This window comes from Corvus cornix, chromosome 3 (genome assembly GCF_000738735.6).
Source record: "Corvus cornix cornix isolate S_Up_H32 chromosome 3, ASM73873v5, whole genome shotgun sequence".
Lineage (NCBI taxonomy): Eukaryota > Metazoa > Chordata > Aves > Passeriformes > Corvidae > Corvus > Corvus cornix.
In genome coordinates, this window is record NC_047056.1 from 5,807,226 (window position 1) to 5,820,593 (window position 13,368).

At 40.3% G+C, this 13,368-nt stretch overlaps 2 protein-coding genes across 14 annotated transcripts in view; one reads left to right on the top strand and one right to left on the bottom strand.

Annotated features, from left to right (window-relative positions):
* Positions 1–243: 243 nt before the first annotated feature.
* On the bottom strand, positions 244–8,879 carry MKKS (McKusick-Kaufman syndrome). 10 transcript variants are annotated; one of them, XM_010403049.4, is made up of 7 exons: positions 8,309–8,392; positions 7,144–7,373; positions 4,636–5,531; positions 4,104–4,521; positions 3,444–3,619; positions 2,688–2,798; positions 244–2,241 (listed from the first exon to the last, which is right to left on the bottom strand). In XM_010403049.4, exons 3-7 carry the CDS (start codon positions 5,092–5,094, stop codon positions 1,801–1,803), a joined length of 1,605 nt encoding a protein of 534 aa, XP_010401351.3. In that variant the 5' UTR covers positions 5,095–5,531; positions 7,144–7,373; positions 8,309–8,392; the 3' UTR covers positions 244–1,800. The 10 variants fall into 10 exon arrangements, with proteins under 10 accessions (XP_010401351.3, XP_019143549.3, XP_010401342.3 ...); XM_019288004.3 differs by lacking the exon at positions 8,309–8,392 and adding an exon at positions 8,819–8,879 and having other exon boundaries at positions 4,104–5,531; XM_010403040.4 differs by having other exon boundaries at positions 4,104–5,531.
* Positions 8,465–13,368, top strand: part of LOC104691528 (SLX4 interacting protein) — a 72,164-nt gene continuing 67,260 nt past the window's right edge. The window contains exons 1-3 of one of the 4 annotated variants that reach the window (XM_019288006.3): positions 8,465–8,508; positions 9,759–9,919; positions 12,795–12,843. In XM_019288006.3, the coding sequence (XP_019143551.1) occupies positions 12,817–12,843 (27 nt within the window). In that variant the 5' untranslated portion in view covers positions 8,465–8,508; positions 9,759–9,919; positions 12,795–12,816. Of the gene's footprint in view, positions 8,553–8,870; positions 8,987–9,758; positions 9,920–12,794; positions 12,844–13,368 lie in introns of those variants that run through there. The other 3 variants (XM_019288005.3, XM_010403050.4, XM_019288007.3) reach the window with 3 other exon arrangements.

Consider the following 13,368-nt stretch of genomic DNA (forward strand, 5'->3'; position numbering starts at 1 on the left):
ATTTATCCTTTTTAATCACAGTAGGAGAAAAAAATTCATCGTTATTAAAATTATCTATATACGAAACAATCTTTTAGTTCAGGTATAAATGAAATTTTAGCTACTTACCAAAAACTAAATTTATTTTTTTCAGTTTTCTAATCTGCAAATTTCTTTGGGGGAGAATAAAAACCATTGTCAGCTCTAATTCAAGAGCTGTGATCTGACCTTCAGATACCAAGACAAAAGAACGCTCACAACTTCTTCTACTTGAATATTGTTTTAATTTTCACTTCACAGCTGTAGTCACTAAACTCAACATTTTTCACACTGCATAACAAGCTGCTATTATAGGAAGTAAAATAGTATAATTCAGCACTGAGCTGGAGAATCACAATTAGATGAAGTATTACCAAGATTCTTCTGTGCCTTAAGATACACACCATCATTTGGCTTCATTATTCCTGATGTTTTCATATAGTTCATGGCATACGGGAGGATCAAGATATAAAAGCAGCCTTTTCAGTAACCAGCTTTGAAGAGCCTCCATTCTCAACCCTTGTAACATTCTCCCACAAGTCCCCAAAGGATGCCTTATAGCACTGAAGCAATCATTTCAGGTCATAAAAAGATAAAGAACTTTAAATAACTCTTCATTTTTTCCCAGTGAGAAAATGATTACTTATACTCTTAAAATTAAAAGGACTTGGTACAAAAGGTCTGGAAAGATCTGTTTTTAATTACATATTTCAAAACTGAGTTATACATAACAATTCTACTGCTTATATTAAATAAATATATTAAAACTTAAGAGACCAGGAAAAACATAAGCAGACTAGACTACAACTGACTCGGATGTTTTCTGGAAACACACCATGAACAATTTGTCCCTTGTGACTGAAAACAAAAAGGGAGAAGAAAAGTGGTAGAGAAAATGAGCTTAAGTAAGAAACTCTAACACCCTTTTTGATCTTGCATGCAAGCTGAGAATGAGAAAAAGTTTTGATCATTCAGTCTACAGTCTTATTTAAAGATCAAAACAAGCCTCAGCAGCTTAAAGCCTTACTTCATTAAAAGAAGCCATGCATAGTCAGTTACTTGAATGGTAAGTGGGACATTCTTTCTTGCAGCTTTGCTTAAATGATAGAAACTTCATTATAGACTGTCCTGTATCCCACAGAAGACAATCAAGGTCCATTTGACTTTTTTTTTTTCCACCTAGACTGTCATTTCTTTTCAAATCTTCTATTAGCTACCTGCTACCTTAAGAGCTCCAGGTTAAAGTTTTTATAACTTCTTAAATAAATTACATATATGAATTAAAATCTTTCAGCCATTTAGAAACAGAAACTGCATGCAGCGTATGGTGACGAAAAATTCAGAACAAAATTAAAAACAAGGGGCTCAAGGCATCTGCCAAGCCAAGCCTTTTTTACCTATAAAATTAGAAGTTTCAGTGACAAAATTCTGCTGCAATACGTCTCTTTGAATGTGTAAAGCTTTTGTTGAGACTATATAAATTCTAATACATAACATGTTTTCTCAGCTAGTGAATTCATTTTTCCCTTTCCTTTGAAGATGCCACAGAGCTAACAAACATCCAAAACTTTCCTTAATGCAGAGGTAACAGGTTGAACATTTGAAAATGCTTGAGAGCACAGTAGGTTAACAATGAGAATAGTACTCAGTGGCCAACTGTTGAATTTAAAATTTCTGTGTGTTATCCACATTCTAACCAATTCAAGTGTTTTAACACATTATACATTATCCTGCTTTCAACCCAGTGTCTTGCTATACAACACAAATCACGTTAGATCAGAGCTAATTTTGATCTTGAATTATGTATGAAAGATCCAAAATCAGGTTGGCTGTCTCCAGAGCTACTTGCAGGCCACTGCACTTGGCAGCAAAGCAATCCAGAGTCAGGAGGTCAGTAACCTTTACTGAGGGCTCTTGAGGGCAGCCCTGCACAACAGGAGACCCAGACTGGCCTTGCAAAAACCTCCAGCTGAGGTCCTCTGTGTTACCATTCATCCCACAGCCGCATTTTGAAACTAAATCTGACCACTTTGAGACACAGGGAGAACCTGATGGAACAAACCAACAGTGTCCATAAACCATGTCTATAAGAATTTCTCCATCATCATGACTCAGAGAGTGAGCTACAGACTCCAGGGAACGGCAAAACCCATCAGCAACCAATTGGTATTGCGTCTGAGAACAATCTAGGTCTTTGAAAGTGCTGTCAGGCAGAGTGGAACTCTAAAAAAGAAACCAGAACCAGGAAAGCAAAGTTAGAACACTGTTTTACAGAAATAATTTTAAATTTTATGTATCATGCTGCTGCATCTTTCCCCGAAACAGATGGTTCAGTTCTAACTAAAAATGTTTAGGTCATGATTATTCCACAATAGGAGTCAAAGATGTATTATCATCTTTCAATATAAAAAATCTACATATTTTTAACACTTAAAAACATGCAATTACTATAATAGATACCTAAAGATTAACGAGTACAAATATAGTGTTAAAAAGACATAATTAAAACGGAGTGCTTCAAACAGACGCCTTTATTTCATATTAGTAGTTAGCAAAAATGCCACATTAATCCAGAAAGAGACAAGTGTTTTAACTGCTGCAGTGATTCTACATAAATTCTTGTTTCTCAAGTATATTAAGCATCTTTGAAACCCTGATGTCTTACATACCTTATGTCTTATGTATGAAGCCAGGTGAGTTTCTGTACAGCCCCCTCCTAATAATGCCAAAGGTTCCTTCATTGTTAACTGTAACACGTGTTCTGCAGTTTCACAGACACGCTGAAAATCATATGAAATTCTTGTCAGACATACCATGATTAATAGGAATTTTCCCCATTGAAAATTTCCCCAAATTTTCAGTAGTTTCTGGTACAGATTCCATAAACTTGAATTACACGTAGATATAAAGCTGCTGAGTGATTTCCAAACCCATGTTCACTTAATGAGAAATTTTCTTTATTTGTCCACACTATGGAAAAGCAGAAATAAAAAGCTGCATTTTATTCATTTTTTTTCAAAACAGGGCTATATATAAAAAGTCAATCAGTATCAATGACATTTCCAGGCCAACTATTCAATGCAAAACAATGCTTGACTATCATTGTAGGTGTTGCTGCTGGCTTTTTGCTAGGCAGTTTTTATTTTTATGTTCTCATAGACCAAGTAATGAGAATGAAAATATTTATCCAGCACTGGCATCAAGAACAGGTGAAAGATGTGTCTGTCCCTAAACAACTTCCTGTATTAAAAGACACATTAAACGAACATGACCACTTCAAGGATTTTGAAATCCTAGAAACAAATTTCATTTATGTACCAAAAAAATTATGTTTCTAAACTCAGTGTATTTAATATTTCTCAGTATTTTATTTTTCCATTAAAAACGTGACTTTCCAAGAAAAGATTTGAAGAAAACTTGCCTACCTTCAGCTCATCCCATGCTGTTTCACTTCTGTTACAGAGTATCAGGCTGCAGATAACCGTGTCCTCCGGAATTAGATGCAGAAAATGCTTTGAAGCAAAACTCTCAAGGCACAAATCTTTCAAGCTGCCATAACAGGCAGGAGACAACGAATGTATGGAAGCTATAGGCTGTGAACCTGTCAATTAAAAAAAGCAGAAAACAGTATGCTGTACCATCATAACAGCTAGCAGATACATTTCATAAAGTATAAACTTTATTCCTCTTGCCTTTTAAAACTATATACATTGTCCAATAGCTATGATTTCACAGGAAATCACAAACAGAAACCAACACATTCAAAGTGCAGGACTTGGTGGTAGTTTGAGATAAAATAAAGTAATTGTTTCATTTGCCTTGAATCAGAGTTTGAAAATAAAGTTACTGGAATTGGATATCCCTCATGCAGCAAGCAGTAATAACACCTATGGCCTGCAGAAGACCAGTCTCACCTCAAAAAATGGTTTTCAGACTAGACAAGAACAACTCCTGCTCAGCTGCTAAGGTAGGATACAGAGTGAAATAAGAGACTCCTTCCTCTGCAATGACACCACCCCAGGTAATGTTCACCTTACAATGAAAGCTCCAGGCCAAGGGTTCAGAGCAGAGAACTGGCTCGTTACCTGTCATGCGGCCCAGGGGCTCCATCAGAGACAGCCCAGCCCTGTCCACGGCAACGACACCGTTCTCCTTCAGGTACTGCTTCAAGGATGGATGCATCACTTTCTGGCACATTACAAGGCCCACCTCGTCCTTAACCAGCTGCTTCCCCACATTAAGCAACTGATTCAGCTCTGACATTTCCAGAGAAACTCCGTGATGGACTGCTATAGTTCCTTCCTCGGCGTTAAAGCCATCTCCTGACATGGACACACTGAAAAGTGCAGTCTTGATCGTGTTTGAACCAGTCCTTTTGACAGCAAGTGGTTTTCCCCATTGAAATTCTGGCGTTTCTATCAGCAGTCCAGGAAGAACTGTAGAATCCACAACTCTTCTACCTTTCACAGGTACTATCATACACTTCCCTAAAACAGCATTAGTCTGAACATGACATGGAATAGTAAATATAAAAGCCTTTAAAACCAATGTGGTGAGATGATCAACTTCTGTTTTATTAAGCATGCAAGCAGGTTTGCTTGTTAAAATGCTACGTACCAAACAAACAAGAGTCTCAACACTGCCAAAATCCACGGGCACCCGGCAGCCACAAGCCTCAGATTTCAGGTGGTCCATGCACAAACTCAAAAGATGCTTGCTTATTTTAATGATAGTAAAAGGTGCAACATTCAGGCTCCTGAAATTTTCAATGAAGCCACAGCACAGAATGGCAGTGAATAAGCCACAGTCACTGAAACGTGACACATGGTTCTGTACAGAGGCTGTCAGGACACGCAGCACAGGCTGGCTGGTGGAAAGGTGCCCCAGGAGGGCTGAGGATTGGGAAGTGGTACAAACACAACCCCCCACACCATTGTGGAGCTGTTTGAGTCGGCCAGCAGGACCATAGGAAGATTTTAATATTCCACTCAGCAAAGACAGCGACTGACTCACCGCATCTCTAGTTAAAGGTTCACTAATAAATAACGGAGGCTTTTTAGCTTCAAGGCGAGACATTGTCAAGGTAAGATTTTAATTCTAGTCAACAAAACAATTCATTTTTACTTGGATCTATAACTTACAGCAATTTTAAATTTTAAAAGTAGTGCTTTTAATTCTTTGCAGGTAGGAATTATTATTTTCAGTGTGAAACAGTACATACAGTAACATAACATTCCTGAAATCACTCATCACAGCTCTCTTAAAATGAGGCTTAAATCATGTTGCAAAACATGAGAGTGACAGCAGGAAGCCATTTCATTCATGACGATCTCTTTTAGCTTCTGAATGAGATTGAGCAGACTTTTTTGCAACAAAGTTTACAAGCATGCTTCCTAAATGAACACCTATAAGTGACAGTCCTGCTACAAGCAGAAAGTTCTTTCTACTCCAGGTAGTTTTCTTCATCTTTTCTGGCAACAGTCACAGATGAAAACCTTCAAGGTTAGTTATACCTACAATAAAAACCAGAAAGCTATTAGAATAATCTTATGAAGATATTGTATAGCTTGACCTATTTTAGTTTTCACCAAAAAAAGTCACAGAAGGACAAACACTGCATCACAAAATCATTGTGGCTGGAAAAGACCTTTAAGATCGAGTTCTGTTGTTACCCCAGCACTGCCAAGCCACCACTGAACCATGTCCCCAAGTGCCACATCTATGCATCCATTAAATACCTCCAGGGATGGTGACTCAGCCACTTCCCTGGGCAGCCTGTGCCAGTGCTTGCCACCCCTTTCTGTAAAGACAGTTTTCCTAATATCCAATGTAACCCTCCCCTGGTGCAATCTGAGGCCACTTCCTCTTGTTCTATCACTTGTTACTTCGGAGAAGAGACCGACCCCCACCTGCCTGCAGGCTCCTTCCAGGTGCTTGTAGAGAGCAATGGGGCTGCCCTGAGCCTTCTTTTCGCCAGGCTGAAGACCCCCAGCTCCCTCAGCCACTCCTCACAGGACCATTGCCTTTCTCTGGACTCATTCAGCACCTCAGTGTCCTCTTTGAAAGAGGATGCCCCTCACCAGTGCCAAGCAGAGGGGACAATCACTGCCCTGGTCCTGCTGGCCACACCATTGCTGATCCAGGTCAGGATCCCCTTGGCCGCCTGGGCACAGCTGGCTCACGTTCAGTTGCTGTCACCAGCATTCCCAGGAATCTCTCCAGCCACTCTTCTCTGTAGCTTAGCACAGGGTTGTGACCCAAGTGCACGACATGGCACTGGGCCTCGTTGGACCTCGTACAACTGACCTACATATGCTAAAATGCTTTTTAACTGAGAAAATCTACTAATATGATTTTACTACAAACACATTGCACCAATTATACCCGTTTGTTAATAACTTCAATTCTGACCACTGGTCTATACTGTTACCAGCAAGTCTATAAGTAACAGGCTACCATAAACTTCACTGAATTGCACTGAAGTATCAAAACAACAGCGATATTCACCTGATTTTACTCAAGAACAAAAGAACTCAACTAGTCAGCAGTGCTTGCCAGGCAACAGAAACAACAGCTTTTGATGTCCAAACAACTTTAAGAAATCTGGCTCAAACAAAGGTTTCTTACTTCAAGATGCCAACCAAGAAAGTTTTTCAGTTCTTAAAACAGTAAAACTTAAATCAATGTTTATTTACATTTCTATGCAAACTCTACAGTATTTACACTTGTACTTCATTTTGTTTCATTCTCTATTGTAATCACCATCCCTATGAACACAGAATATGTTACAAGTCACAATTATTTCTGGGCAGTTTTGAGCCTGAAGGGATACTGTTATAGAGTCCGATTACTCTCTTGAAGTTACTGGAGTTTGTTTTTAGATATCTTTAAGACATGTAATACCCTCACTTAATTGAGCCCATCAAGTGGGATTTAGCAGTAGTTTCTGAGATTTTATGATGCGCTTTTTGGGTCCACGTAGGTACAAAAAATTAACTCAGTTTCAAAGAAGAACAAAACTCTGAAAGACTAAAGTTAGAATACCAAGGCTGTACCTGTTTGAAAATTCTCAATAAATTCATCTCCTCCCTCAAAGACACAGATACAACTAATTAGGCAACTTACCCAAAAAACAAAGTACTAATGCTACTTTTCTTTATTTTTGCGATCACTTTGCATCATGAATGTCACAATCCCAGGTTCTGGAACAAAATCCTCTGTCTTCACTTGGAAGATAGGACTGGACTTCATGTGTAACCAGCCCCCGTGCACCAGCCCAAGGCCAGCTCCCACAACAATCAGAACTTTGTAGTCCTTCCAGAAGGTTTTAAGACCCATTGCAAACTGGCATCTACCTAGGTAAAGATAATTTATTATTTTGAATATATCCTAGAAATCCTTTTTTTCTTACTCTATAATAATAACACTGAACAGATGAAGCTGAATGTTAATACTTTTAATTGCATTGCAGCAGATGACTAAAACACTAAACAAAAAAGCCTTACTTTGTGAACCTAAAAAAAATTACAAAAATAACCTCAATTCAGACATTTTGAAATGTTAATTGCAGCATTTGCTTCGAGCTTTGGCATGCTAAATCTTAAACACAACAAAGCTTTAGCTAATTACAAGCGCTACTGCTCAGATGGTAAATATTTGAAGCCCAAAAGTAGATGCAAAATACACCTTCCCCTCCTCCCCCCCAATTAATTAATAAAATTCAATGACAAACTGAGCTCCTAAGGGAATATAGAACTTTCAAACTGCAGGCAAAACAAGGTGTGATGCTTCTGACACCACTTTATCTTCGTGCAGCTTTGCCTGAGCACCTTATGGTATTCAGAAGCGGCACCATTACAAAGACAATAAATTAATCCTTATATAATAAGAAACGGGAAAGCACTACTTTCTATGGGATTTCGTCAAGAAGTACCTACTTCAAAAAGAAAACGCACGTATACTCAAGCTTCCTACCAAAATACCTCACTGGTCTGAGCGGCTACGAAGCTACAAGTCGGAGAGGAAATGCTCCTACACCCGCCCAACGCCATGCCCCTGACAGGTGTAACACGCTCCACCAACCACCCCTGCACCGCGCTCCGGAGCCCTCACAACCCGCTCCTTCTCCTCCTTCCCCGGGTCCCAGCGACCTTGAAGCGCGGGCGGCTGAGGGGGCAGCGGCTCCCTCGGGCACAGACCGCGGGCGCGGCGCACCTGAGGCTTCTCCCCGCTCTAGGAGGGCCCGAGGAAGCAGCTGCCCAAGAGCCCTCCCGAGGCAACGAGAACTCACCCGCCCACCACGCGTTCAAACGCGGCCCGGCAGGAAGAAGAGGAAGTGAAAGCAGCACGACCCCGGACGTGCCGCTCCTCCCCGCTCGCCATTAGCCGAGCGTCGCGTCACTCGCGGCCCGGACCCGCCTCGGCCGCTGGCGGCCATTTTGCGTGCGGGCAGCGCGGGGCGGGCGGTGGCGACAGGCGCGGCCATTTTGGGTAGGGCAGAGGAGCGGCGGGAGGCGGGCGCGGCGTGGGAAGAGGTACGGCCGCCTTGTGCCGCCCGGCTCTTGCGGTCGCCCCTCGGGCTCCAGCCCCTCTTTTCTCCTCAGTTAAACCTGTGAGGGGATGCTCGGGGAGAACCGGTGCTCTGGCGGCGGTGCCGGTCGGCTCCCACCGAGCCTCCCTCAGGTGCCGCCTCAGCCGCTGTGTCCCGTTCCTCACCCCTGCCCGGCCCGGCCAGGCACTGGCCGCGCTTAAAAATATGTATATGCGTATATAATATCTCTGATTCTTCTTCCTTGCTTACCTGCCATTGCAGTCACTCTGCCTTACACTTGCGCCCAGGTCTCTGAGGCTTTCTGTGGGCGGGCAGAAGTGCCCTGGCCAAAACAAGTTCAAATAACTTTGTTCCCTGACCTCCGCTTTTCCTTAGCTGTTCTGCTTTCCTGTATTCACTTTTCCTGTATTCATTCCTGTAAGTACAAGAAATACTTCTGTGAATACATTAATACTTTTCACGTGTTCACTCTTCTCTCTATTCCTGCAGTCACTGTCAGGAATATCCCGTTTTATATTAATGTGTTAATGAATGGGTTTGTTTTCATTTATAGGTGCAGAGTTTATAACTAGCCAAAAGAGAAGTATTTAATGCCTGATCTCCATGCAGAAAGGAGTATAATTATTTTTCATTGTACAGTAATTTTTCATTGTTAATTGCATTCAGCTGTTCCACAAAAGTTTAAAAAGGCACTTACCAGTGCAAAAAGATAATAGTACCTGTCTGTGACAGCCCTCTCATGCTCTTCAGAACATCTCGTTCCTTTAGTTCTAGGCAGTTCTGTGGTAAGTGGGTCATGTTTTTGAAACAGAGTTGTTGAACCTTAAAGGTGAATGGGCAGTTTATGAATGAAGGAGTGTGAATAACAACGAGGAGAATAGGTACTGACTAGCTGGAAGAGTACTTTTCAAGGGTTAAGTGGAGTAATTGGCAACAGTGAGCATAAAAATCCTGAATGGCAAACATGGGAAGATTCTGGTGTGTCTTTTCAGAACCAGAGATGCTTTACTGGATATGAGAGTAGCTGAGCATTGCCCTGCTCATCCCAAGCTTAGGATCCGGTCCCAGAAACTGCAGGTGCTGGACTGGGAAGTTCAGAAAACTCCTCTTTTATGTTGTGATAGCTCATTTTGAACTACAAAAATAGTTAACCTACAGAGTTCCGTAATTAGCGTTTGTTTGTTTCTAGCGTTTTCAGGTGCCCCCTGTCCCCAGGTGTGGCAAAGGCATCCAGCAATGAGCAAGTGTGTGAAGTTTGCTGCTGTGTCTCCAAGTGTGTGGCAGGAGTTTTCAGTTCCTCGTTCCTTCTGAGTTCTAAGTTTCCTCACCACGGGAAGCTACTTTGCTAAGGTAAGATGCTGTTCATAGCTGGTAGAGGACACTTGAGCTTGCTCTCTGGGTGACCATGTTTTCTGGCTTCTCCTGAGTATCCACTGCTCCACTGGGCTCAAATTTAGGAAAGGAAGATATTTTGCCACATTATTTTTCAAGTGCATCTCACTCTACTTACACGCAACCTATGTGTTTAGTTCTAAATCATGTCTTCTTGTACAGGTTGTATCAACATTTTAGGTCTTGAAATACTACACATCCCATATCAGGACTTTTTTTTAAAAAAAAAATATATATGTATAGTCTTGTGAGAGGAGTTTTTCTGCTGTATTTGCTTATCTTTGTATATCCTTATATAGAGTTTACTTTAGATGTTTGCAACTGAAAAAGAACATGAAACAGAATCTTGCTGTCAGACAGTAGCAATTGTAATAGATCTGTGTTTTTGGTGGGGTTTTTTGCTGCCCTTTTTTTTTTTTTTAAACACAGGAAATGGCAAAGTATTTTGGGGCTAGTTTTTTTTTTTTTTTTTTTTCTTGGACAATTGATGAGTGGTTTTCCTCATCTTCTGATGTCTGAGTAATGAGTATTTTTTCACCTGTGTCACTTCAGTGATTTTCCTGATGGTTCACACATAAAATATTTTCCTTTTTGTTTTCTGAGGATTTGCTTACATTTTGTCTGTCTGCTGTATTTCCTTTGTCTTATCTGTGAGGTCAGTGCAAAGAATGGGGTAGTTGGCAAACTCCCAAAGTCAGCTTACTCCCAGGAAGAGCAAACTGAACCAAAGCTAACTTTTCTTGTGCATCTTTCTCCTTTTTATGTGTTTTCTTGTATTATTTTTGTAAATTGTATTTGGAGGGTATTTCTGCCTGCCAGTGGCTCACACCTGAGTAGCAGCAGATGTGTTGCACAAGTAGTATTCTGGAAGATAAATTGTTACCAGAAAGAGATCAGTGACCCCGGGATAAGTTCAGATTCATCCACCTGCTTTGTTTGTTCTCAAGAGAACATGAGAACATTTGGAGAAGAGGTGATGCTCTGCCATGTTTTGTTGCAATTCTTTTTTATAGTATTGCTACTGTAAGGATTAATGAGAAAACATTAGCAGTTCAAGTATTGTTTCTTGGAAGCAATGTTTTGAGGAACTGAGAAGCTCTTGGTTTTGATTTGCTGGCTGCAATTTCTCTTCAGCATCTCTTCTGAACTAGTTCTAGCAGCTGCTCTTTCAACAATGTGTGGGTTTTATATCCTAGGGAGAGTTCTCATGTAGTTTCTCTACTATGTTTACTTCTCTAGAGTAGCACTTACTACATGACTGAACTGAAACAGGATGTCTCAAATGATCCAGAGCACTGTTCCTTGCATTGTGTTTCTCAAAATTGCTGTCAGTAAAGTTGACAGGGTTTAATCTGATAAGATGGAGAAGTTTCCAGGGCTGTTTGGTGCAAGGGAGAATGACAGTGTCATGGTGCAAGGCATGATGGTATTCCAGTTTCTGTGTGCAGGACTGTTAAGTATTTTAGGATTAAAATCATCTGTGCTATGCTGTGTTGTTGTAAAGTGGGTGTTCATCTTGTTTTGCACTTTTTTGAAGTTGAGTAATGATAACAAGTGCATTTTGAAATATGTAAGTGTAGTGCCTGACAGAGACACATATCCCCAACCTGATTTGTGTCCTGAAATTTTGACAGCTCTGTCGTAGTACTTAACGTGAAGTATGCAATGACAAATGTGTACATATTCCTCAGTTTTTAGTATTTTCCTATACCATCTCCTACAAAATTGACCAGATTTTTCCACTTTAAGAGACTAATCCTTTAGGAAAATTTAGATTACAAAAGGCAGCTCTGTTCTTAGTGTGGTTTCTGTTGCTGTTCATTTATTGCAGACAGCAGCTACTGATGCTCATTTTCCTTCTTCATTTTGAAGCTTAAGCTGTATGGTTTGGGTACTCTACCTCCTGCCACTTTACTGAGACTCTGCTTCACCTGGTTTTCTGACCAATCCAAATCTCTTTGTTGTCTGTTGGCTCTCTTCCTACCCTGTGTGAAAATAGAATGTATCAGAGTTTTTGTATTCCTGTTTCTTGTAGCTATTAATTGGTACCATAGGGTCCATTGCATGTCTTTCCTGAATCCCAGCATTGTGGAGTTAGCTGGAAAGACTTTCATGAGTTTAACCTGATTTTCTCCTTTTTTGACAAGTCAGTTTTGGGCTCCTATTTATGTGGAGGATGATGGGCTTCCCAAGTAGCTTCAGTGCTGTGACTGTAAATGTCAGTTTGGAAAAAAATCTTAGCAATTAATTGAGGGTTTTTTCTTGAGCCCAAGGGAGTGTTTAACTTCTAGCACAAGTTAACACTTCCTGAGCTACTTGGAATGGTCTGAGGCAGGGTCAGAGTCTGTGTGCAGCTCAATGTACTTCACTCAGGATCCCAAAGGAAGTAATTCAGGTCCTGTTTGGGATAAGAAAGAGAAGAGGATGTCCAAAGCTCACTTTACTTTTGTGCAACCACCGTAAAACTCAGGTTATGTTGCTTTATGTGTGTAGTAGTCTCAAATTTTAAATGTGCATAACGTGTGTATGTATGAATGGATACCAGGTGAGCCAAAAACTATAGTTTCTTACTTAAAAGAGTTCTAACTTTGTATTTCCTGTGTTGAATGGAAAGTGCCTGGGCAGTTATGAGGTTCACTAAAAGAAACCAACACAGGTAGCTAAGAAATTCTCGTTTAAATAAGAGTTTTCCTTGTTTTTTTTAAAGCAGAGTGTAGGTTTGAAGAATAGCAGTAATGAAAAAATGAACCACAGATGTAAAAATCCTTCTCGATGGGTGTTGAGATCTGAGTGTTTCTCCAGTGCTGATCACTTTTAATTGGTATTTTTATAGGACCAGCTCACATTGACCTATCATGGCATCCAACAAATTTGTCATTAAGGTAAGTGGAATGTCATAGCTTAAAAAAAAAAAAAAAAAAAATCTGTAATACTGCTTAGAATGTGTCTGTTGATACTAAAAGTGCATCCTTCAGCCTTCTGGTCATAGTAGCAGGCTTTATATGAGCTTTTCTCTCCCTCTGGAAGCAAACTTGGGATTGCTGCTGTATCATGGCAGAGTGCGTCTGGGGTCAGCTGAGGATTAAAATGCTGTAACTCAAAGTGATTCGTTGTGCAGTTAGAAGTAGAAACATGAATTCTCAGTAAAACACTATTTGCTCCCTGAAGTAAAATTTTGGCTGGATTCTTTTCTTATGGTAATCTTGTAATATTATTTATGTACCTCCCAGGTCTAAGGGTTCCTGGTTTAAGGTGTAGCAGTGTTCTTAAACTATTTATCACTCTTGACATTAAATTTGTCTCTTTTTTAGCCTCTTTTTCCATTTTCAGCAATTAGTTGTTTCATGTCCAATAAAATACCGTTGAAGTACATTTTGCAAACAGTCCCAGACTTTTGGTTATGTGCT